Below are 24,984 nucleotides of genomic sequence, written 5' to 3'. Positions count from 1 at the left end.
CTGCTGCTCTTGTCCTTCTTGGTGGTAGAGGTCGTCGGTTTTGGAGGTGCTGTCGAAGAAGCCTTGGCGAGTTGCTGCAGTGTATCCCGTGGATGGTACACACTGCAGCCACTGTGCGCAGGTGGTGAAGGGAGTGAATGTTTAGGGTGGTGGCTCGGGTGCCATTCAAGGGGGCTGCTTTGTCCTGGATGGTGTCGAGCTTCTTGAGTGTTGTTGGAGCTGCACTCATCCAGGCAAGGGGAGAGTATTCCATTATACTCCAGACCTTAGCCTTGTAGACGGCGGAAAGGCTTTGGGGAGTCAGGAGGTGAGTCACTCTCCGCAGAATACCCAGCATCTCGTCGCCACAGCATTTACATGGCTGGTCCAGTAAATTTTCTGGTCAATAGTGACCGCCAGGATGTTAATGGTGGGGGATTCGGCGATGGTAATGCCGTTGAACGTCAAGGGGAGGTGGCTGGACTCTCTCTTGTTGGAGATGGTCATTGCCAGGCACTTGACTGGCGCGAATGTTACTTGCCACTTGTCATCCCAAGCCTGGATGTTGTCCAGGTCTTGCTGCATGCGGGCTCGGACTGCTTCGTTATTTGAGGGGTTGCGAATGGAACTGAACACTGTGCAATCATCAGCGAACATCCCCATTTCTGACCTTATGATGGCGGGAATGTCATTGATGAAGCAGCTGAAGATGGTTGGGCCGAGGACACTGCCCTGAGGAACTCCTGCAGCAATGACCTGGGGCTGAGATGATTGGCCTCCAACAACCACTACCATCTTCCTTTGTGTGAGCCACTGGAGAGTTTTCCCCTGATTCCCATTGACTTCAATTTTACTAGGGCTTCTTCGTGTCACACTCGGTCAAATGCTGCCTTGATGTCAAGGGCAGTCACTCTCACCTCACCTCTGGAATTCAGCTCTTTTGTCCATGTTTGGACCAAGACTGTAATGAGGTCTGGGGCCGAGTGGTCCTGGCGGAATCAAACTGAGCATCGTTGAACAGGTTATTGGTGAGTAAGTGCCGATTGATAGCACTGTCAACGACACCTTCCATCACTTTGCTGATGATTGAGAGTCGACTGATGGGGCAGTAATTGGCCAGATTGGATTTGTCCTGCTTTTTGTTGACAGGACATACCTGGGCAATTTTCCACATTGTCAGGTAGGTGCCAGTGTTTTAGCCGAACTGAAACAGCTTGGCTAGCGGCGCAGCTAGTTCTGGAGCACAAGACCTCAGTACTACCGCCGGAATGTTGTCGGGGCCCACAGCCTTTGCTTTATCCAGTGCATTTAGCCGTTTCTTGATCTCACGTGGAGTGAATCGAATTGGTTGATGACTGGCTGCTATGAATATGGGGAGGAGGCCGTGTTGGATTCATCCACTCGGCACTTCTGGCTGCAAACGCTTACAGCCTTGTCTTTTGCACTCACGTGCTGGACTCGTCCATCACTTAAGTATGGGGATGTCCACAGAGTTCACAGAGCCTCCTCCTCCCGTTAGTTGTTTAATTGTCCACCACCATTCACGATTGGCTGTGGCAGGACTGCAGAGCTTTGATCTGATCCGTTGGTTGTGGATTCGCTTTGCTCTAATCTATAGCATGTTTAGCATGCATTTTGTCCTGAGTTGTAGCTTCACCAGGTTGGCACCTCATTTTTAGGTACGCCTGGTGCTGCTTCTGGCATGCTCTTCCAAACTCCTCATTGTACCCGGATTGATTCCCTGGCTTGTTGGCAGAGTGAGGAATATGCCGGGCGAAGAAGTTACAGATTGTGCTGGAATACAATTATGCTGCTGCAGGAAGGCCACACAGCACCTCATGGAATGCCCAGTTTTGAGCTGCTGGATCTGTTATGAATCTATCCCATTTAGCACGGTGGTAGTGCCACACAACACGTTGGATGGTATCCTCAATGCGAAGACAGGACTTCGTCTCCACCAGGACTGTGCAGTGGTCACTCCTACCAATACTGTCATGGACAGTTGCATTTGCGACACGTCGATTGGTGAGGCCGAGGTCAAGTTGGTTTTTCCCTCGTGTTGATTCATTCAGCAATGCACTTCAGGCCTCGGCGAGTAGTGGTGCTACCGAGCCACCTTTGGTGGTGTACATTGAAGTCTCCCAGCTACCCTCAGTGCTTCCTCCAAGTGGTGTTCAACATGGAGGAGGACTGATATCAGCTGCTGAGGGCTTGTCAGTAGGTGGTTTCACTTGCCCATGTTTGACCTGATGCCATGAGGTCCACAGTCAATGCTGAGCACTCCCATCCTGACTGCATATCACTGTTCCGCCACTGTCTGGTCCGTCTGTCCTGCCGGTGGGACAGAACATACCCAGGGATGGTGATGGAAGAGTCTGCGGATTTTGGCTGAAAGGTATGATTCTGTGAGTATGGCTATGTCAGGCTGTTGCTTGACAAGTCTGTGGAACAGCTCTCCCAATTTTGGCACAAGTCCCCAGATGTTCGTGAGGAGGACTTTGCAGGGTCGACTAGGCTTGATTTGAGCCTTTGTCGTGTCCGGTGCCTTGTGGCCCGTCCGGTTTTATTATGACTTTTTTTAATGGAGATTTTACAACTGAGTGGCTTGCTTGGCCATTTTAGAGGGCAATTAGGAATCAACCACATTGGTGGCTGTGGGTCTGGAGTTACATATCGGCCCGACTGGGTAAGGACGGCAGGTTTCCTTCCCTGAAGGGCATGAGTAAACCAGATGGGTTTTTATAACAATGCGGTCGTTTCATGGCCACCATTACTGATACTGGTATTTTAATTCCAGGTTTTATTTTTCATTAATTGAATTGAAATTCTCCAGCTGTCATGGCGGGATTATGAACTCGTGACCCCGGATTATGAGTCCAGGTCTCTGTCTTATTAGCCATTAACATAACCATTATGCTACTGTATCTCTTCGCGCTCCACCAAGTCACTCCCTTTTCATTCCTCTTATTTCGTGCTTTTTCTATCTGCCTCCAGCACCTTTATCTGTATCCTGTTTTTATTCCCTCATGTGTCTCTGCTGGATGATCCAAAATTCAGACCCGCCGCTTCTTCCAGATTTTTCTTCCTTCCACAATCATGGTCCATTTCATTGAGATTTTACTGTGGCCTTGCCCACTCTAACATTCACTTTCACATTCTTACGCCTTTAAGTTTGCTCCACATCGACCGCTGTTTCTCGGGGGCACATGTTCCGTTCACACCAATGTTCATTTGTGCCTTGAAACCAATCGATACATTTCGATCTGCGTGACTGTTCCAGAGACAAGCACTAAGAAAGCAGGGCTGGCATTCGGAAGGACAGCGGCATACTTTTCCGTGAAATTTCCATGGGGTTTCTTGTAACACGAGGGATGTTAACTGAAGAACTGGGTTTTGTTTTCATGGTCGTTGGCGCTTTTCGCCAAGCAGTTGATGAGCGGGAGAGACGGGCGGCGCTCCATAGCTGCGAATGACGGCTGAAAGGTGCACTTTTGGCAATCTGAGCGGTGCAGTCAGGTTGGAAATGTTCCGCTTGATCTTAATAGGTCTGTGGAAATGTCCGATTGAAAAGGAATGAGGAGAAATGAGAAGAGCGGTAATGGTGAAAATTTGTCGATTACAGGAGGTTGGCCGTGAGCGAAAGGTCCTTTGAATGTTCGGCGCGGAAGGGATTTTGTTCAGAAACGACAGACCTCAAAGCGCGTGGGGAAAGTGAAGTGTGAGCTTTGTTCTTGGGTCAAATTGGGTGTTTTCAGGAAAACAGCCATTGTGAAATTACAAAAATGAAACCAGAAAATGCTGGAAACACTCAGCAGGTCAGGCAGCGCCTGTGGAGAAAGAACCAGAGGTCAGGTTTCAGCCCTTTGAACTTTTTCATCAGAAATGGGCAGACTGGTATGTTGGAGAGTAGCTTATCTGTCTGAGATGCTGGAGCCAATTTTTCGATTATGTTGGTTGGAATCTCACCTCGACCACAATTAGTCGAGCTGTTTATTTTGGCCGCCTCACCTAAAAATCTTCTTTCCAAAGAAGTGCGTTTCCGCATTGCTGTCTCACATCTGTTTGCACAAATCAGCAAAGTCTGAATTGCCACCCAAAATGTTTCTTGCACGGAGGTGTTGGGAGTGTAAGGGGTGATCCAGGTGAAGTATCAATCAAAGTGCGCAATGGCCCCCTGGTAAACGAAGTACCTCTTATGGTGAGCAGAAGATGAAAGATATGGACCATAATTATGTATTTCTTCTTTGCATCACACTAGGATTTATTATCAGGGAATGGACATGAGCAGGTCGATTTACGTCATGCTCCGGTCGCTTTGCATCGCCCCCTGCACATAGAATAGAATCATTGAAAGGTTTCAGCATGGAAAGAGGCCATTCGGCACATCGAGTCTGTACCGGCTCTCTGCAAGAGCAATCCAGCTGGACCCCACCGCCCCACCGCGCCATTTCCCTGTATCCCTGTATTTTTTTTCTCGTTTCAAATACTTATCCAGTTCCCTGTTGAAGGCCATGATTGAATCTGCCTCCACCACCCCCTCGGGCGGTGCATTCCAGATCCTAAACACTCGCCGTGTCGAAAAGTTTTTCCTGATGTCACCTTTGGCTCTTTTGCCAAACACCTTAATTGCTCTGGTCCTTGACCCTTCCGCCAATGGGAACAGTTTCTGTCCATCTACTCTGTCCAGATCCTTCATGATTTTGAATACCTCTATTAAATATCCTCGCAACCGTCTCTATTCCAAGGAGAATAACCCCAGCTTCTCCAGTCTATCCATGAAACTAAAGCCCCTCATTCCTGGAATCGTTCCAGGAATCCCACAGAATCAACATCCTGGTGGTCACCATGAACCAGAAAGTTAACTGGACCAGACACCTAAATGCTGTGGCGACAAGAGCAGGTCAGAGGCTGGATATTCTGCGCCGAGTGACTCACCTCCTGACTCCCCAAAGCCATCCCACAAGGCGCAAGTCAGGATTATAATAGCATACTCATGTGATGGTCACCGATATGAAATGTTATCTCTGTATCGATATCTAAAGATTCTGCCTGACCTGTTGAGGATATCCAGCATTTCCTTTTTTATTTCAGTTTGGCAACACAGCCAGTATTTTCATTTTGAATAAAGGAGCTTTCGCAAGTTTGCGCATGCGACGAGGTGGCCGAGTGGTTAAGGCGATGGACTGCTAATCCATTGTGCTCTGCACGCGTGGGTTCGAATCCCATCCTCGTCGGTGATGTATTTAATCTTGTTTATTTCATCCAGAAAGTCGGATCCCTTCTCGAAACTGCAGACGGAGGTTTTTGCATTGTTTGCTGAAATCAGCAACAGTTCCAACCACAGTTCCTGATCTTAACAAACCCTCTGTGTGAAAAAAAATCTTTTAGATTCCTCTCTAGTTATTTTGCCAAATATTTTAAATCTATGACCTTTGGTTAGCGACCCACTTGCCAGAGGAAACACTTGCTCTTTCAAAACTCCTCATTATTTTGAATACCTCTATTAGGTCTCCCGTTAATCTTCTCTGCTGTGAGGAGAATAATCTCAGCTTCTCCAATCTCTCCAAATAACTAAAGTTCCTCATCCCTGGTATCATCCAGGCCAACCTGCTCTGAATCCTCTTCAATCCCTTTTCATCCTTCTTATAATATGTTGCCCAGAAGTGTAATATACATTCCAGCTGAGGCCTAACCAGTTGTTTGTAAAGGTTTAGTGTGACTTCCTTGTATTTAAATTCAATGCCCCCATTTACAAAGCCAAATATCCCATACGCTTGTTTAACTATCTTATCAACTTTCCCTGTTTTGTGAATATGCTCCCCCAGGTCCCTCTGCTCTTGGAACCCCCCATAAATTGTTCCATTTCGATTATACTGCCTCTTCTTGTTCTTCTTCCAAAAGTGCATCACTTCACACTGATCGGCGTTAAATCTGTCACGTGACTGCCCATTTCACCAGTCTGCCTCTGTTCTCCTGAAGTCTGCTGCTATCTTCCTCACTATTTTCTACGTTGCCAAGTTTTGTATCATCCGCAAACTTCGAAACTGTACTCCCTATTCCTACCTCCAAGTCATGTATATATAACAAGAAAAGCAATAGTCCTAATACCGACCCCTGGGGGATCCCACTGCATATTTCTCTCCAGTCAGAAAAACATCCGTTCACCACTGCTCTCTGCCTCCTATCCTTTAGCTAATTACGTGCTCACGTTAACACCGGTCCTTTAATCCCACGTGCTTCTAGTTTTCGAATAAGTCTGTTATGTGTTAATTTCTAAAATGTGTCCTCAAAATAACTGTAACCCCGTAATTTTATTGTTAAGCAATGAGAATACACATATTAAGACCGAGTGCGAGATCGGGTTCATTCCCATTACCAGAAGGTGACGGGACCCGAGGAGGTGAAAACCCATCTGGGTTTATATTTTCCTTAAACGGAGACGAAAATCGCAAAGCTCATCCCGTCGAAATCCAACAAATGGACTGAAGATCTGACATTCTGGAAACCCGGGCGTTCCAGAAACCCTTCTGGAACGCCTGGGTTTCCAGACCTGGCTGTTCAAAGAAGCCGGATAAGTCCATCAGGGGGAAACACAGAGAGAGAAGAAACGCAGACAGAGATAGAGAGATACATGCAAAGAAAAATAGTATAAATCTCCAAATTCTGTGATTGAACAGAATTTAAGGTGCAGCTTAAAGGCAATTCGTCGCATATCGTGAAATCTTGTAAGGAATCTTACAAGACCAGGTTATAGTCCAACAATTTTATTTTAAAATCACAAGCTTTCGGAGATTATCCCCTTCGTCAGGTGAGTGAGTGAATAAGAGGTTCTCAAATCATATATCTTATATTAAATCTTGGAGGTGGACATATGGCTGGATAATATTGTTATTTCTGGGAGAAACAAGCACCGCTTGGTAATTACAGCTCTTATTTATTTAACCATTGTTTACAGTAGCAGTATGAACTGGTTTTGAACCCCCCGTGAATTTCAAGTCCATGTTTGACCTACTTATTCAGTCACAGGAATTCTGCCAGACTGCATGTTCCAGACATGTATCCAACGTTACACGTGCAGTCTGCAGCCGTGTGTGCATTGGTGGTTCATTGTGGAACCCTTGCCTTCCGGCGGTAAACCATGAGTTTGTTTCCAGGACAATGCAGCATCCTTTACCTTTTGTATTCTGTGCCCTTGAGATCGCCTGAATTGGGATAAATTCATGTGCCGGCTTCAATCTGTCCAACTTCTTGAAAGATTATCTTCATTTCGTCTCTGTGTGTTGCGTGGACAAACCCTTTGCATTCTGTCCTCTGGTGAGCAAACATACTCTGCTGGAGATAAGTCAAACCTGCCTTCTGCACCGCTGAAAAGATGTGAGAAGCCAACTGGTGATTTTTGACTAAAAATGGGGACACAACGAGGCTCATCCGGGATTTGAACCAATGAAACTCCCTGAGCGAGAATCAGACCCAAAGACAAACTGGCAACAGAGCCGTGCAACCACTGTAAAATTTCGCTGCACGCAGCCGATCCGCCATCCTTTCAGAAGGCTCTGTCTACACAATCCCGCTTTCTTGTACAATGTCAAGTTCTACACTAATTGTATCATATCAAAAATATCAAATTTGTTTTGAATGTACGACTTGTATTATCAAGTAACACTTTACAGAATGAATTACTCTGAAACGACATTGTCGTCTGTCTCGGCATCGTCATAGTTTACACTCCACCATAAGTACACTTTACTCAAATTGCTGCTTTCATTCACTATGAGAGTGAAGATCCATGAATGTGGATACATTAGCTACCAATTTATCAGCTGGGTTGCACCTTTCCTTTTACTACTGTCTCAGTCTTTTTTTTCCTTTCACATTCTCTGCTATTGTTGCTGGTGAGATCAGCTGTCGCCGTTCAAGGAAGCCTAAGAAGTCCATCGGGACAAAACAGAGAGACAAGAGACAGAGACAGGGAGAGAGAGAGAGATGCAGACAAAGAAAATAAAGAGTAAAAATGTCAGGTTTTGCAAACTAGCAGAATTTAAGTTACAGATTGGGAGAGATTCCTTCTCGGGTCTTGAAATCTTGCAAGAGAATATCCGACACTAATTAAAAGCACCGGCCACGCTGTGGAATCTCTCATTCTGGGAGAGAGATAAATGCGGTCAATTAACTCCAATTAACCTATTTCAGCACTGAAGTGATCTTGAAACAGAAGCTCTGCGAGCAGAATTCAAACCTGCGCAGGAAAACCTCAATTGAATTTTGAGTCCAACGCTTTAAACACTCGGCCACCGCAGCTGCAAACGGCATGTTCGTTCAGATCGGATTCCAAATGGATCTCTTTGATTAAGATCCCGAAGCGATCATTGAGAGACCGAAAATCAAGCTGTTTGACAGAAACACTGATACTTTGGTACTTTTATCAGCAGCATGGGCTCTGGAAATGCATAGGTTGTGAGTTCGAGTCTCACCTTCAACAATCAAACATTTCACTGCGAGCATTTTAACCGGAGTTCAAAGTACAACTGGTAAGTTCCATGATGCATCGACTTCTTAATGTTCCCGTGTGGGCACTTGGGTTCCTCTGGCCTTCCGTCTTGCTTGAGCAGATGCGAGTTTCGTTGTTTTCGAGGGAGAGGGGGATCTCAGCGTCAGCTGATATGGCAAAGGGGCCGTGATGAGATCTTTAAATCGAAGGAACCAAACATACGATTATTCTGTTCGTCAAGCGGATATTCATCGGTTGCAATTTTCGTGTGGGGCAAATTTTGAAGGGAAATATGCTGCCTGGTGTCACTGTGTAACGGGTGAAATTCTTCAGCTTTCAGATGTTAATAGACTGAAAGGTCGAGAGGCCTTTTCCAGCTCCCGTGTGGGACAAGTTCAGCTTTTGGGCCAATTGGTAAAGTGTTATTTTAATTGGTGCTAACGAATGACAAGTCATTTGGCACAAACAAGAGTTCGCTGTCCATGTTTCTAAGATCATGTTCAACAAAATCAAGGATTCCCCTCAACACGTGACTGAGAATTTTATAACAGGGACCCTCCCCCCTGTTCGACGTCTTCGAGGGATAATTCAGAGTCCTCTTATGAATATTTAAGATAGGAACTTAACGACTAGCGAGCCTGGGGAGATCACTCGTTAAAGCAACACACTTTTAAAGCGGGTAGTGATATCAGAGTCCAGAGTTCAAGCTATAAATTTTGAAACAGCTGGTAAGTTCTGCCTTTGTTGCTGAGCAACAGCTCCGGGACAGACGATGCCTGCGATGTGTTGTCAAAGCTTCGGTGGTGTCTTGTTTCCCAGGGATGGGCACTAATGCGCTGTCTGGAGCGGGAATTGCAGCTTCCCGCCAGCAACGTGTGATTGGAGAGAGCGGGGCCGAAAGAGGGGCTTAATGTTGTTTCTGTCGTGGCCTCAATCAATCCGGGAGCTGGGGAACATCAAACATCGAAAAACTGATGTGTGTTGCCGCGGCCGCAATGCTATCTATAACTGTGGTTATTAACCGAGGCTGCACTTCAGGAGCCTTCAATGATCTCTCACAAATCAGCTTAAATTATTCGCAATGTGCAGCTTTGAGAGGGGCTTTCTGCACCGTCAGTGCAGGAAACGTGAGTGAGTGTGAAACACTGTCTGTATATGTGTAGAGTTTGAGTTTGTATTGAACGATACAGAGAATGGAAAATATACCTGTTCTGTGAGGTGTGGTATTTTATTCACATTTCACCACAGACTGAATTCTTGCTTTTTTCACACTTATTGTTTTTTAGTGGGTAACGTTTTCAAAATGTTTCTGCCCGGTTTTGAACCGGGGACCTTTCGCGTGTGAGGCGAACGTGATAACCACTACACGACAGAAAAGCTGTTACACACGATCGTATAGGAAGCCCTCAGAAGATAGCTGCCGTCTGCAAATGCTCTCAGTGTGGGAGACGGGTCCCTTTCCCGTTCAGAGGATTAACTTCTGCAAAATAGTTCACTGTATTAATTTCGCAATACTCATTAAACTCTGAAAAAAGACGAATAGTTGTTCAAATCGCCATTAATCAACTAATAACTTTTTGTTTCAGGCTGACGGAAATCCTAACTTTTTTTTAATGTATTCATTCACCAGGCAGAATATAGAAAGTTCAGAGGGGATGTGAAAGAGGAAATAAGAGGGTCAAAGAGAGAGTATAAGAATAGACTGGAGGCCTACATAAAAGGGAATCCAAAAGACTTCCACAGGCATGTAAACATTAAACGGGTAGTAAGAGCGCTACTCTGATCAGGGACCATAAAGGAGATCTGCACATGGAGGCAGAGGGGTTGGCACTAAATGAATACTCTGCATATGTCTTTACCAAGGATGAAGATGCTGCCTGAGTCTTAATATAGGAAGATATAGTTGAGATACCAGATGGGCTAAACATTGATAAAGAAGAGGTACTTGAAAGGCTATCTGCACTTCTAGTAGATACGTCACCCGATCCGGATGGGATGCATCTTAGGTTGCTGATATAAGTAAGAGGGGAAATTGCAGAGGTACTGGCCATAATCATCCAAATATCCAAAGATACGGCGGTGGTGCAGAGGAGCGGAGAATTGCAAATGTTACACCCTTGTTCAAGAAAGAGTGCAAGGGTGAACCCAGCAACAAGAGGCCAGTCAGGTAACCTCAGTGTTGGGGAAACTTTTAGAAACGATAATCCGGGACAGAATTAACAGTCACTTGCACGAGTGTGGATTGATTAGGGAAAGCCAGCGCGGATTAGTTAAAGGCAAAACGAGTTTAACTAACCTGATGGAATATTTTGATGAGATAACAGAGAGGGTAGATGAAGGCAATACAGTTGATACGGTGTATATGGACTTTGAAAAGGCATTTAATAAAGTGCCCCACTGTAGGCTTATCAGTAAGATTGCGGCCCATGGATCAAGGGGGCAATAGAAACATGGATACAGAATTGGCTAAGGGACAGGAAACAGAAAGTAGTGGTGAGCGGTTGTTTTGTGGACTGGAGGGAGGTGTACAGTGTTGTTCCCCATGGGTTAGTGATGGGACCACTGTTTTTCTTCATATATATTAATGACTTGGACTTGGGTGTACTGGGCACAACTTCAAAATTTGCAGATGACAGAAAATTTGGAATGGCGGTAAACACTGTGAAGGATAGTGATACACCTCAAGAGGTGAAAGACAGACTGGCTGCATGGCGGACACATGGCAGATGAAATTTAACGCAAAACATGCATAGTGATACATTTCGGTAGGAAGAACGAGGAGAGGCAATATAAACTAGAGGGCACAAATCTAAAAGGGGCACAGGTTCAGAGAGTTCTGGGGGTTTATGTGCACAAATCTTTGAAGGTGGCAGAGCAGGTTGAGAAAGCCGTTAAAAATCATACGGGATCCTGGGCTTTATAAATAGAGGCATAGAGTAAAAAAGCATGGACGTTATGAGGAACCTTTATCAAACACTGATTCGGCCACAACTGGAGTATTGTGTCCAGTTCTGTGCACCGCACTTTAGGAAAAATGTGAAGGCCTTCGAGAGGGTGCAGAAGAGATTTACTGGAATTATTCCAGGGATGAGGGACTTCAGTTACTTGGATAGACTGGAGAAGTTGCGTTGTTCTCCTTGGAACAGAGACGGTTGCGAGGAGAATTAATCAAGGTATTCAAAATGATGATGGGTCCAGACAGAATAGATGGAGAGAAACTGTTCTCATTGGCTGAAGAGTCAAGAAACAGAGGACATAGATTTCAGGTGACTGGCAAAAGAACCAAAGGTGAAATGAGGAAAAACTTCTTTACACAGCGAATGGTTAGGACCTGGAATGCACTGCCCGAGGGGGTGGTGGAGGCAGATTCAATCATGGCCTTCAAAAGGGAAATGGATAATTAATTGAAAGGAAAAGAATTGCACGGCTTCGGGGAAACGGTGGGGGAGTGGGACGAGCTGGATTGCTGTTATATGGAGCCGAATGGCCAACTTCCGTGCTGCAACCTTTCTCCGAAATCTATGATTTCATGGGAAGTGACCGTCGCTGGCAATGCCAGCATTTATTGTGTATCCCTAATTTGCCTTGAGAAGGTGGCGGTGAGCCGCCTTCATGAACCGCTGAAGTCCGTGTGCTGAAGGTTCTCCCACAGTGCTGTTCGGCAGGGAGTTCTAGGATTTTGACCCAGCGTCACGTGAGCATGGTTTGTGACTTGGAGGGGAACGTGCAGGTGGTGTTGTTCCCATGCGCCTGCTGCTCTTGTCCTTCTAGCTGGTAGAGGTCGTGGGTTTGGGTGGTGCTGTCGAAGAAGCCTTGGCGAATTGCATTGCTACAGTGCATCTTGTAGATGGTACACACTGCAGCCACGGTGCGCTGGAGGGAGTGAATGTTAAAGATGGTGGATGGGGTGCCAATTAATCGGGCTGCTTTGTCCTGGATGGTGCCTAGCTTCTTGATTGTTGTTGAAGATGCATTCGTCCAGGCATGTGGAGGGTATTCCATCACAGTCCTGACTTGTGCCTTGTAGATGGTAGAAAGATTTTGGAGAGTCATGAGCTGAGTCACTCGCCGTAGAATGCCCAGCCTCTGACCTGCTATTGTAGCCACAGTATTTAAGTATTTTAATATATATTCGTTCATGGGATGTGGGCGTCGCTGGCGAGGCCAGCATTTGATGCCCATCCCTAATCACCCTTGAGTGGTGGTGGTGAGCCGCTTTCTTGAACCGCTGCAGTCCGTGTGGTGAAGGTTCTCCCACACTGCTGTTAGGTAGGGAGTTCCAGTATTTTCACCCAGCAGTGATGAAGGAACGGCGATATATTTCGAGGTCGGGATGGTGTGTGACTTGGAGAGGAACGTGCAGGTGGTATTGTTCCCATCTGCCTGCTGCTATTGTCATTCTTGGAGGAAAAGGTCGTAGGTTTGGGAGGTGCTGTCGAAGAAGCCTTGGCGAATTGCTGCAGTGCATCCCAAAGATTGTACACACTGCAGCCACTGTGGGTCGGTGGTGAAGGGAGTGAATGTTTCGGGTGGTGGATGGGTGCCAATCAAGCGGGCGGCTTTGTCCTGGATGGTGTCGAGCTTCTTGAGTGTTGTTGGAGCTCCACTCATGCAGGCCAGTGGACAGTATTCCATCACACTCCTGACTTGTCCCTTGTATATGGGGAAAGGCTTTGGGAATCAGGAGGTGAGTCACTCGCCGCAGAATACTCAGCCTCTGACCTGCTCTTGTAGCTGCACTATTTATATGGATGGTCCAGTTAAGTTTCTGATCAATGGTGAACCAAGGATGTTGATGATGGGGGATTCGGCGATGTTAATGCCGTTTAATGTCAAGGGGAGGTGGTTCGACTCTCTCTTGTTGGAGATGGTCATTGCCTGGCACTTGTCTGGCGCCAATGTTACTTGGCACTTATCAGCCCAAGCCTGGATGTTGTCGAGGTCTTGCTGAATGCGGGCTCGGACTGCTTCATTATTTGAGGGATTGCGAATGGAACTGAACACTGTGCAATCATCAGCGAACGTCACCATTTCTGACATTATGATGGAAGGAAGGTCATTGATGAAGCAGCTGAAGATGGTTGGGCCTAATGCACTGCCCTGAAGAACTCCTGCAACAATGTCTTGGGGGTGAGATGATTGGCCTCCAACAACCACTCCCATCTTCCTTTGTGCTAGGTATAAATCCAGCCACTCGAGAGTTTCCCCCTGATTCGCATTGACTTCAATTTTATTAGGGTTCCTTGGTGCCACACTCGGTCAAATGCTGCCTTGATATCAAGGGTCTGTACCTCTCAACTCACCTCTGGAATTCAGCTCTTTTGTTCATGTTTGGACCAAGGCTGTGGTGAGGTCTGGAGCTGAGTGGTCCTGGCGGAACCCAAACGAGCATCGGTGAGCAGTTTATTGGTGAGTAAGTGCCGCTTAATAGCATTGTCGACGACACCTTCGATCACTTTGCTGATGATCGAGAGTAGACTAATGGGGCGGTAATTGGCCGGATTGGATTTGTCCTGCTTTTTTGGACAGGACATACCTGGGCAATTTTCCACATTGTCGGGTAGATGCCCGTCTTGTAGCTGTACTGGAACAGCTTGGCGAGAGGGGCGGCTAGTTCTGGAGCACAAGACTTCAGCAGGACAGTCGGGATGTTGTCCGGGCCCATCGCCTTTGCTGTATCCAGTGCACTCCAGCCGTTCCTTGATATCACGTGGAGTGAATCGAGTTGGCTGAAGATTGGCTTCTGTGATTTTGGAGATATCGGAAGGAGGCCCAGATGGATCATCCACACGGCACTTCTGGCCGAAGATGGTTGCAAACGCTTCAGCCTTGTCTTTTGCACTCACGTGCTGGGCTCTGCCATCATTGAGGATGGGGAGGTTTACAGGGCCTACTCCTCCCATGACTTGTTTAATTATCCACCACCATTCACGACTGGATGTGGCAGGACTGCAGAGCTTTGATCTGATCCGTTGGTTGTGGAATCGCTTAGCTCTGTCTATAGCATGTTGCTTCCGCTGTTTAGCATGCATGTAGTCCTGAGTTATGGCTTCACCAGGTTGGCACATCATCATTTGGACGCCTGGAGTTGCTCCTGGCATGCTCTTCTACACTCCTCATTGAACCAGGGTTGATCCACTGGCTTGTTGGCAATGGTAGAGTGAGGGATATGCCGATCCATGAGATTACAGATTGTGCTGCTGCTGATGGCCCACAGCAACTCATGGATGCCCAGTTTTGAGCTGCTGGATCTGTTCTGCATCTATCCCATTTAGCACAATGGTAGTGTCACACAACACGTTGGATGGTATCCTCAGTGCGAAGACGGGACTTCGTCACCACGAGGACTGTGCAGTTGTGTCATGGAACAGATGCATCTGCGACAGGTAGATTGGTGAGGACGAGGTCAAGTAATTTTTCCCTCGTGTTGGTTCGCTCAACACCCAACGCAGGCCCACTCTCGCAGCTATATCCTTCAGGACTCGACCAGCTCGGTCAGTAGTGGACATTGAAGTCTCCCACCCAGAGTACAATCTGTGCCCCTGCTACCCTCATTGCTTCCTCCAAGTGGTGCTCAACATGGAGGATAACTGATATCATCAGCTGAGGGAGGACGGTAGCTGGTAATCAGCAGGAGGTTTCCTTGCCCATGTTTGACCTTATGCCATGAGTTTTCATGGGGTCCAGATTCAATGTTGAGGACTCCCAGGGCCACTCCCTCCTGACTGTATATCACTGTACCGCCACCTCTGGTCGGATCTGTCCTGCCGGTGGGACAGGACATACCCAGGGATGGCGATGGAAGAATCTGGGACGTTGGTTGAAAAGCATGATTCTGTGAGCATGGCTGTGTCAGGCTCTTGCTTGACTCGTCTGTGTGACAGCTCCCCCAATTTTGGCACAAGTCTCCAGATGTTAGTGAGGAGGGCTTAGCGGGGTAGCTGGGCTTGTTTTGACCTTTGTCGTGTCCCGTGCCGAGTGGTCCGTCCGGTTTAATTCTTATTATGACTTTTTTTTCAGCGGGATTTATACAGCTGAGTTGCTTGCTGGGCCATTTCAGAGGGCAATTAAGAATCAACCACATTGCTGTGGGTCTGGAGTCACATTTCGGCCAGACCGGGTCAGGACGGCAGGTTTCCTTCTTTGAAGGATATTCGTGAAGCAAATGTGTTTTCACGACAATCCGGTAGTTTCATAGCAACCCATTACTGATACCAGTATTTTAATTCCAGCTTTTATTTAATTAATTGAAATTAAATTCCTCAGCTGCCGTGGCGGGATTTGAACTTATGACTTGGAGAATTATTCAGCCAGGCCTGCTGGATTCCGATTTCAGTAACATCATCACTCTGCTACCGTACCGTATCTGGACAATAACATATTGATTTCACTCTGTTTATTAATTAGTATTGAAAAACCCGCATTCCCACCGGTCACACGGAGATGGGGCCTATTTTTAATAAACTATTAAAGGTGACGTTGGTTCTAAAAAATAAAGGTGACTAAAAAAGCAAAAAAAAAACAAATAATGCGATTTGGTTCCAGTTTGGTTGTGATGAAGAAATAAAGTTGTCGTCGGACCCAGTCTCACCTTCATTCTGCCATTTAAAACAGGCCCATCCGTGTGAGCCGTGCGAATGCGGGTTGATGTTCGGGAGCTCGTGGGCCACGGACTCTGCCTCATGCTGATTGGGACATTCCGTTACTGCGGGTTAAACAGCGCTGCTATAAAAAGGGGAAGCCGGCTTTCTCTTATCACTTACTTAGGAGAGTTCGCTTGTTATAATGCAGGGGTTGGGGGATTCTTGTTTTGTTATTTGTTGTAATCTGTTCAGCTCAGCCGCCCTCTCTTCTTTTCCCCGCCGATAAATGTTGGTTGTCTCCTAAAAACCGCAAAGACTGCGGATTTCCGGGCATTAAAGCTAGTGAGTGTGTGCAGAGAGGCTGCTGCTTCGATGCGGGGAATCGGGATGCGCCGCCGTGTTTCTATTCACTGGACAATTTGCCAGGTGGGTGTATTCTTGGTCCGTCTATATTCTGGGCCAGGACTTCCCAGGGTCACCCGCAATCCAGCTGCACGCGGTTTCCCTGGACAGTTTCATCTCTCTCCTTGTCCTACAACGCCAGTTGGGAATTCAAACGTTTCCAGTCCGGAGAGTAGAACCGGTGGTGGGATTGGGAGCTTCCAATCCCGCAGAGTAGATTTGATGGTGGGATTGGGGGGCTGTTAATCAGATACAGAAAGGGCAATAGTTAATCGCCCTTTGACCCAATATCTGCAGTTCGAATCATTCTACTGTTGCTCGATGACTTGGGAATCACACGGTGGAAGGGCAGAGTGAACGAGCTGCTGCCACTGACCATTTGGATTTGATATTTAATTTCTATCGGAGATGCGGGCAATTTAAATCCAAGCAGCGCGGTGATGAGCTGTAGTTGGTCCACTGGTTTCCATTAGACAGATAATGGGGTGGGATAGAAACTGAAACATGGATGGGGTTTGTCCCCCTCCCGGTAACGGTTCCCTTGACCCTCCCCGTGGGGCAACTAACCGCCTTGCATTGCCTCTCTTGCAGTCTGCACCAAGGATGGGCGGGTCCTGATCGCGATCTCCAAGGATTTGACGCTGCCGCCTGTAAACCTAACAACCCTCCATCTGAAGGATGGAGACGGAGCTGAGTGCAGTCCAACCGTGGCCTCTGCAGACACTGTGCTCTTTCAGTTCGCAGTCACTGAATGTGGCGCTACTCCGCGGGTAGGTATTGCGGGCTCGGAGTCCCATCAATGTCTCAGATCGGGACTGATGGTCTTCTGTCTCTTGTAGCTGGATGGCGTGAACGTCCTGTATGAAACGGATGTGTTGGGTGAGTTTGAGATCTTGGATGGCGCTTTGGGATCGGTGACCCGGGACAGCCCTTTCAGGTGAGAATAGGAGCACATTCAGCGGGTAGAGACAGTGAGGAGCTTAATTCTCCAGCCGTGTCCGTTCTCTTGCAGGCTCCATGTCCGGTGCAGTTACAAGGGAAGCCAGGAGTCTGATCTGCAGGTGAAGCCCAGAGTTTACACCCTTTCTCCACCACTGCCTGCCACTGAGGCCGGGATCCTGCTTCTGCAGCTGAGAATAGCGAAAGGTAACGAGTGCTCGCTGATAGTAGTGTCCAACTTTAGGCTCTCTCCAAATAGTGCCCACCCTTCATGTTTCGCTTTTCAGATGGTGGCTACCGGAGCTGGTATGTGGCCAGTGACTACCCGATCCTGAGTGTGCTCCGGGACCCCGTGTTTGTGGAGGTTCGTGTTCTGAACAGGAACGATCCGTCCCTTGTGCTGCTGCTCAATGACTGCTGGGCGACCCACACTGCCGAGCCGTATTCGGGGCTCCGATGGGACCTCCTGGTGGAGAGGTAAGGGAGCGAGTGAGGGGGCTTGAGGCAAATTGGGGAGGGGGCGACATGGGCGGGGATAATACAGAAATCGTTACTTCAGTCCGGGTTAGTGATTGGGGAAATATTCCTTCGAAGTTGATATTTTGTTCCAGACGCTGGTATAATTGGTTTCATGTCAACCTATAATCGTGTGACTCACTTTGTCTCTGTTCCAGGTGCCCCTTTGCTGGTGATAACTACAAAACCCGCCTCCTTCCGGTAAACGCTGATTCCCATTTGCGGTTCCCAACTCACCATAATCGTTTTGTAGTCAGCACGTTCGCTTTCTGGGACCGAGTTTCGGGCCGTGCTCTGTCCGGGGAGGTGAGTTTCCTTCAGTGCTTCTTTCCCGGTCACTTGGTATCACTTGTTCCCTGGGTGTTAAGTGAGCAGGCCCCTGTCGGTCGGTTGACTGTAGAAGCATTAATCTCCGGACTGGGAGCTGTGGGATTGACCATACTGCACTGTCGCTTTGCAGGTTTATTTCCACTGCAGTGCTGAGGTTTGCTACCCTTCCACTCGAGAGAACTGCACGGCTCCCTGCAGCCCCAGTAAGTACCTGTAATCTGACTAGAAACTAAACCCTGATGGGGAGGGGTGGGTGTGGGACATCTGGACACGGGACTCCCTCAGCAAGAGGCCGAACACTGGGCACAGGAGGAGTGTCCTGAATCTGGCGGTTCTGGGAACTTTCCCAGTTGCATTCGGTGCAGGTTTCCATTTAGAATGGCAATCTAGGGCAGCGGGTCTGAGCACATCTTGCACCAGGTCAGTAATTGTGAAGGATGCTCTGATCCTTGAAATGGGATGAATGAAGTATTTCTGGTTCCTTGCTAATTGCCCGGATGCTGAGCTGCCCTCCTTGCCGACCGCTGAAGAGCAGAATCCTCCCATTGTTGGCATGGGTGTGTTCCGCATCCGGTTCGGAGTAGTCCACCATTGGCATTGGAGAACATTTAACCAGCATCTAATTGTCATCTTTCTGACACCGGGAGTTCAGGGTGCAACTGAAAGGATGTCCCGGGGCCGGACACCTGGCCAATTTGAAGGTCTCATGAAACTGCGGGTCAAAGTAATGCATCAAACACTGTCTCCTTCACAGGAGACCAGACTGGCCATTGTAGCAGCAGCAATTGCAAACTCTGCTCAGTTGGTGCGTCCTTCTGAGAATCGGTTTGGTGAGAACCAGATGCAATTATAGCCTGAACTCTAAACTCTGTCCGGTACCCAGGGCCCTGATGTTTTTTGCATGAGGCCATTTGATTCAGGATTTGCAGACAACTGTAGATTTAATTATTCACCATCAACTCTTGTCTCTTGTTCTCCTTCGCCCCCAGAGAGGCGAAGAAGCGCCGATAACCGGTCTGGGGCCTTGGTGACCGCTGATGGACCCATCCTTTTCCTGGAAGGTGAGGAGAGATTGGCTGCTCGGATCCACCAGGATGAGAAAGGTAAAGCAGGATGCTCCACCTGTCTCTCGTGATGGAGTGACTGGTGCCCATCTAACCCTGGCTTTTCCCCACAGATGCTGCTGTTGATTCCCCCTCCCGTGTTCCTGGATTGGCGGTTGGGGTAGCGCTGCTCTCCGTGGCCGTGTTGTTCGGGACTGTTGCTATGTGGAAAATGGAGCAGGGCCGCAGGGTGGGCTCCGAGTGCAGCTCCATGGAACTGTAGATGTGTCTGTTGGATAATAAACTCCTGTTATAGACCATTGCTGGTCTCGTTATCTTTCAAATGCTCGCTGGATTGTACTGTTTGCAGTGAGTTAATTTGGTATCTGGTTTGAGAATTGTTTTTGCGGAATCCCACGGCTGCAGCAAACAATTCCCGCCTCCCCCCCCCCCCCCCTCCCCCAACGATTCGCATTGAGATCCAGGGCAAAGCTGTGGTGGGTTTGTAGCAAAATAGTGTCGGTCAGGAATGACTGGTTCACTTGCCTCTAACACTGGTCCTGGGCACATGTCGCCGGAATTGGCTCTTCCCTGACGGCATCGATTGACCAATTTGCCAAGCCTGGCGAGTGTTGGGCTCTCCTCGCATGACCACTGGCTGCTGGTCTCTCCGGCTATCGGAACAGGAGAATAGACCAGATGAATATGTGGCTGCAGGGATGGTGTCGGAGGGAGGGATTTAAATTCATGGGACATTGGGACCGTTCTGCAGAAGGTGGGACCTGTACAAGTGGGACGGGTTACACCGGAGCCGGACCAGGACTGATGTCCTCGCAGGGGAGTTTGCTCGTGCTGTTGGGGAAGGTTTAAACTAGAATGGCAGGGGGATGGGAACCTGAGCAGGGAGACAGGAGGGGAAAACAAGGATAGAAACAAGACAAAGGGAGGACGCAATAGTGGCAGGCAGAGACAACAAGAGCAAAAAAACAAATAGGACCATAGTGCAAAAAAAAAAATACTAGATAACTAGCAATCTTCAAGACCAGTCTGAAGGCATTGTCTTAATGCGTGGAGCATTCGCAATAAGGTCGATGAATTAACAGCACAGATATTAATGGGTATGAAAAAGTTACGATTATGGAGACATGGCTGCAGGGTGACCAAGGATGGGAACTGAACATCCATACTCTGGAACAGTTCCTACAGATTGGAGGGTTGCAAATGTAACCGCACTTTTTTTTTAAAAGGAGGGGGAGAAAAATCAGGGAATTGAAGACCAGTTAGCCTCATCAGTCGTGGGGAAAATGCTCGAGTCTATTTTAAAAGATGTGCTAACAGAACAATTAGAAGGCATTAATGGGATTTGATAAAGTCAGCATCGGTTTATGAAAGGGAAATCATGCTTAACAAATCTACTGGAGTTTTTTGAGGAGGTAACTAGTAGAATAGATAGGTGACAACCAATGGATGTGGTCTACGTGGATTTTCAGAAGGCTTTTGATAAGGTCCCACACAAGAGGACCGTGTGCAATATTAAAGCACATGGGATTCGGGGAATAGACTGGCCTGGATTGAGAATTGGTTGACAGACAGGAAAGAGCAGGAATAAACGGGTCTTTTCCCGGGTGGCAGGCAGTGACCAGTGGGGTGCCGCCGGGATCAGTGCTTGGGCCCTAGCTATTCACAATATATGTCAATGATTTGGATGAGGGAACGGAATGTAACATTTCCAAGTTTGCAGACGACACAAAGCTGGGGTGGAATGCGAGCTGTGAGGAGGATGCAAAGTGGGTCCAATGTTATTTGGACAAGTTGGGTGAGTGGGCAAGAACATGGCAGATGCAGTATAACGTGGATAAATGTGAGGTTATCTACTTTTTTTGTCAAAACAGAAAGGCAGATTATTATCTGAATGGTGATAGATTAGGAAAATGGAGAGGTGCAACGAGACCTGAGTGTCCTTGTACACCAGTCGCTGAAAGCGAGCATTCAGATGCAGCAAGCAGTTCGGAAGGCGAATGGTATGTTGGCGTTCAATGCAAGAGGATTTGAGTACAGGAACAGGGAATGTCTTACTGCAGTTGTACGGGGCCTTGGTGAGACCCCATCTGGAGTATTGTGTGCAGTTTTGGTCTCCTTATCTGAGGAAAGATGTCATTGCCATGGAGGGAGTGTAACGAAGGTTTTGCAGACTGGTTCCGAGGATGGCAGCACTGACGGATGAGGAGAGATTGGGTCGACCAGGCCTATATTCGCTCGAGTTTAGAAGAATGAGGGGTGATCTCATCGAAACATATAAAATTCTAACAGGACGAGACAGACTAGATGCAGGGAGGATGTCCCCGATAGCGGGGAGTCCAGAACCATGGGTCACAGTCTCAGGATACAGGTATGTCATTTAGAACCGAGATGAGAGATTTCTTCACTCAGAGGGTGGTGAACGTGTGGAATTCTCGACCACAGAAGGCAGTGGAGGCCAATTCATTAGACGTATTCAAGAAGCAGATAGATATATTTCTTAATGTTAAAGGGATGTGGGGAATAAGTGGGAACAGGGTACTGAATTAGATGATCAGCCATGATCATTTTGAATGGCAGAGCAGAATGATCTACTCTTGCACTTATTTTCGATGAAATTGACAAAGATAAAACCGTCTGCACCCCTAACAGAATGTGTAGCACAAATATTAATGAGAGGAAGTGAGAAGCGTTCCCGTGAATTGGCTTCGTTGGTTAAAGAACTCCGGTCCTAGATTCAGCTCCCGGTGGTGCTTTTGTGGCATTTATGATGTGTCGTGAATTTGACCAGCAAAAACATCGTGCGGTGTTTGTACTTTGTTCAGGGTCCAATACGGAACTGCTCAGAATATCTCTTCAAAATGCCCTTTTATTTTACAGACAGACCTCTCATAGAATGTGAGCGTCACACATTAATGTAAGGACACGTTCTTGTTTCTGGGCTCGTTGAGGTTGGGGTACAATTCTCGATTCGAGGTCCATATCCCGTAGAATCCCCAATTTAGCCCTTGACTTTTTATCTTTAGTTGCGGTTGACTTCTGCAAAGAGGGAAAAGAAGTCCCTAAATCTGAATCTACCTGAATCTCAAACGCTTTCGGAAGAAGTTCAGTTCAAACAATCAGGACCTTAAAGGCACCTCAATGACTTCCACATTCATTGAACGAGCTTTGCTTGCAATTGCATTCGACCTTGAAACCGCTCTGGGCTTTCATCTCACTGAAGCAGAGTGTGTCCGCTTTGCATCTGTGAGCATGTCGGTGACAAGGTTAGCTTTGATATTGGTCTCTATCAATTTTTGAAATTTCACCAAGCCTCAGGGAAAAGAAACCGAGAATCGAACTGTTCCTGCAAGTGAAGAATTGAAGGGATTGGTGCTCCAAGCAGATCTGGAAAATGCGCAGTGCGGGCGCTCAGGCATTCAAATCCACCCTCTCGACACTCGGCGATAATATTAACTGAGCTTTACACTGGCCTTGTCACCGCGCTGTAATCGAGGACGTTTCTCTTAACTTCACAGTTGCTGGTTGAAGAGTGAAGACCAGCTCGTTAGATTTTTACTCCTGCAAGCTTCAACCAATCATTTTGGAGAAGTAAACTGACAGTCGGCAACTGTTATATTGGTGGCTGTGAGAATCCCTACGTGGTCAGTTTTTAGTAAAATATTAAAATGCCTATGTGGCAAAGAAGCAGAATGCAAAATGGTTAGAAAGGGTTAATTAGTTAGTAACTGAGATTGATACAAGTGGCCTGGCCCTCCTGCTGGGCCATATGTTTGCTTAGTCAGCAGGCCTGCATTGTCTTATCAATAATAGGTCTTTGATGTGAGTCAAGGACTGGTCTGAATGTCTCCATGTTTATGGCAGATCAATATAGGGAACGAGCTTAGCCAAAGTTGAAAGACATTCCAGGTTGGGAGATAAGGAATAGAAGGAACAGGGAAGAACCTTCCAAGTTGGAAAGTGAGGAAGTAACCCCTTTGATGTCTAATAGCAACATGGTCAGCACATGGATTGTCTATGATTGGCCGGAAATAATGTAACCCCGCATGGTAGCCTGTGCCCGGCTTATGATTGGTGTTGACTTTTGTGTTAATGATGTTCCAACCTCTATGGATTTGTATAAAGGTATGAGTTTTTGTCTTTGTCTCTCCTTATTCTGTTAGAATCGTTCGGATTCTCTCAGGAATCTGAATTGAAGCTACAGACTAAGATCTGCTATTAAAGTTGTTTGAACTTTACAGTGTACTCGAATCAGTTCTTGCTGAACCAGACTGAGGGGAAAGAATCCGGTTCGTCATTTGGTGGCCCTTACGGGGATTTCAACGGTCGTTCACCGAGAGTTCGCGGAGTAAGAGGCGGTTTGTCTTGGACACAGAGGACGGGAAGGGCGCGCCCGGTGTGAGTAAACTTTTCTTTACTATATCGGCTTTCCTAAATCTGTTAAGTCTGACGACGAATCGTCCAATCGCTAACACTCGAGTGGCGTCTTTACGAGATTCAGGTCAGTCTGGCGAATACACAGAAATAGCAGAAAGAGGTCAATGGTTGAATATCACTGAGGGTCAGTACAGGGACTGAGGGAATAACTTGTAAGCGGTAGGTCAGTGATCGAACTAGAATCTTGAGTCAGTGATTAAAATTATCACTGAGAGTTAGAGTTCGAGTTCCTGGTGAGTGGGTACAAACAGGAACTGATTGCTTGTGCTGATCGACTAAGGGAGGAAGTGCCTGTCTCAACGCGCAGCCTTCGACCGGTTGTTAAGAGGGGAGATCCCCCACGCGAAGGTCAGGACCCTGAAGTGGGCGTAGAGACCAAAGGCACTTGGGATTGTGAGGCACAAGGAGTCAGGTCCATCTTTGAATTCTGTTCAAATACGGTTGTATTAATTAGTTGACTAAGAGTAAAGGAAAACGGGACATAGAATGGGTAGTTGTCTGGATACCTCTGCAGAACCAGGGAGTGCCTTACAGACTTTGTGTGAAAAATATCCGGACAAGGCAAAACAATTTAGACAATTGTCAGGCGGGTTGAATAAAAAACTGGGGAATGGTCAATGGCCATTGGGAGGAGTTAAAGACCTAGATACTGCCATAAAAGCACAGGAATTAATTTGGAAAAATAACGGAAATAAAGTAGCCAAAGATTTAATTGCTTTATGGAGACAGTACTGTCAAGAACTGAAAGAAGCTTCGTTATTAGCAAGTTGGCAGGATAATGCGTTGAAGTTAGGGATAGGACTCACTGAAGGAGGGGTGGTCAAGTCCGTAGAGGTCCTAAAAGGAGAATGTGCTCATGAAAAGTGCTCTAAAAAGAGGTCTGAAAAGACTTCGGGCGAGCCCAAACTGGTTGAGAAAAGTGGATTATGTAATCCAATGATTGGCCTTGCCTTGGCTGGGGGAGACGATGATGATTTGGATGAGTGGAATTGTAGGTCCCGTGTAGCTCCCCAGGGTCCTAGTGCCCCTCCTGAGTACAGTAATATCTATTCTTCAGGGCCTACGGTACAGACTGTTCAGACCCCTGTGATAATGCCTCAAACTGTCACCCCGGTTGCTTCCCGTACTAGAAGTAAAACTAGGGAATTATTGGCTCCAACATTTAAATTCTCAGTCAGCCCACTTAGTTTAAGTCAGCAGAGAGATCAGAGATTGGACAGTCAGGGACTTAGAGACGCAGAAACTGAAG

The 24,984-nt window shown here is 47.2% G+C and overlaps 1 protein-coding gene and 2 non-coding genes across 3 annotated transcripts; 2 read left to right on the top strand and 1 right to left on the bottom strand.

The window, feature by feature from the left end:
* Nucleotides 1-5,131: 5,131 nt before the first annotated feature.
* trnas-gcu (transfer RNA serine (anticodon GCU)) lies at nt 5,132-5,213 on the top strand. The gene has a single exon. It is a non-coding gene; the product is annotated as a tRNA-Ser (tRNA).
* A 4,558-nt stretch (nt 5,214-9,771) lies between these two features.
* Nucleotides 9,772-9,844, bottom strand: trnav-cac (transfer RNA valine (anticodon CAC)). Its single transcript has one exon. It is a non-coding gene; the product is annotated as a tRNA-Val (tRNA).
* Nucleotides 9,845-17,203: 7,359 nt separating this feature from the next.
* Nucleotides 17,204-19,584, top strand: LOC137335950 (zona pellucida sperm-binding protein 4-like). The gene is made up of 8 exons (XM_068001459.1): nt 17,204-17,218; nt 17,292-17,389; nt 17,465-17,598; nt 17,679-17,868; nt 18,066-18,213; nt 18,368-18,440; nt 19,227-19,340; nt 19,415-19,584. The coding sequence occupies exons 1-8, from the start codon at nt 17,204-17,206 to the stop codon at nt 19,561-19,563; spliced, it is 921 nt and encodes a 306-aa protein (XP_067857560.1). The 3' UTR covers nt 19,564-19,584.
* The last annotated feature ends 5,400 nt before the right edge of the window (nt 19,585-24,984 follow it).

The sequence above is a fragment of the Heptranchias perlo genome, chromosome 20, assembly GCF_035084215.1.
Source record: "Heptranchias perlo isolate sHepPer1 chromosome 20, sHepPer1.hap1, whole genome shotgun sequence".
Classification (NCBI taxonomy): Eukaryota; Metazoa; Chordata; class Chondrichthyes; order Hexanchiformes; family Hexanchidae; genus Heptranchias; species Heptranchias perlo.
Note: the sequence above shows the minus strand (reverse complement) of the source record. Positions and strands in the feature narration are given on the sequence as shown.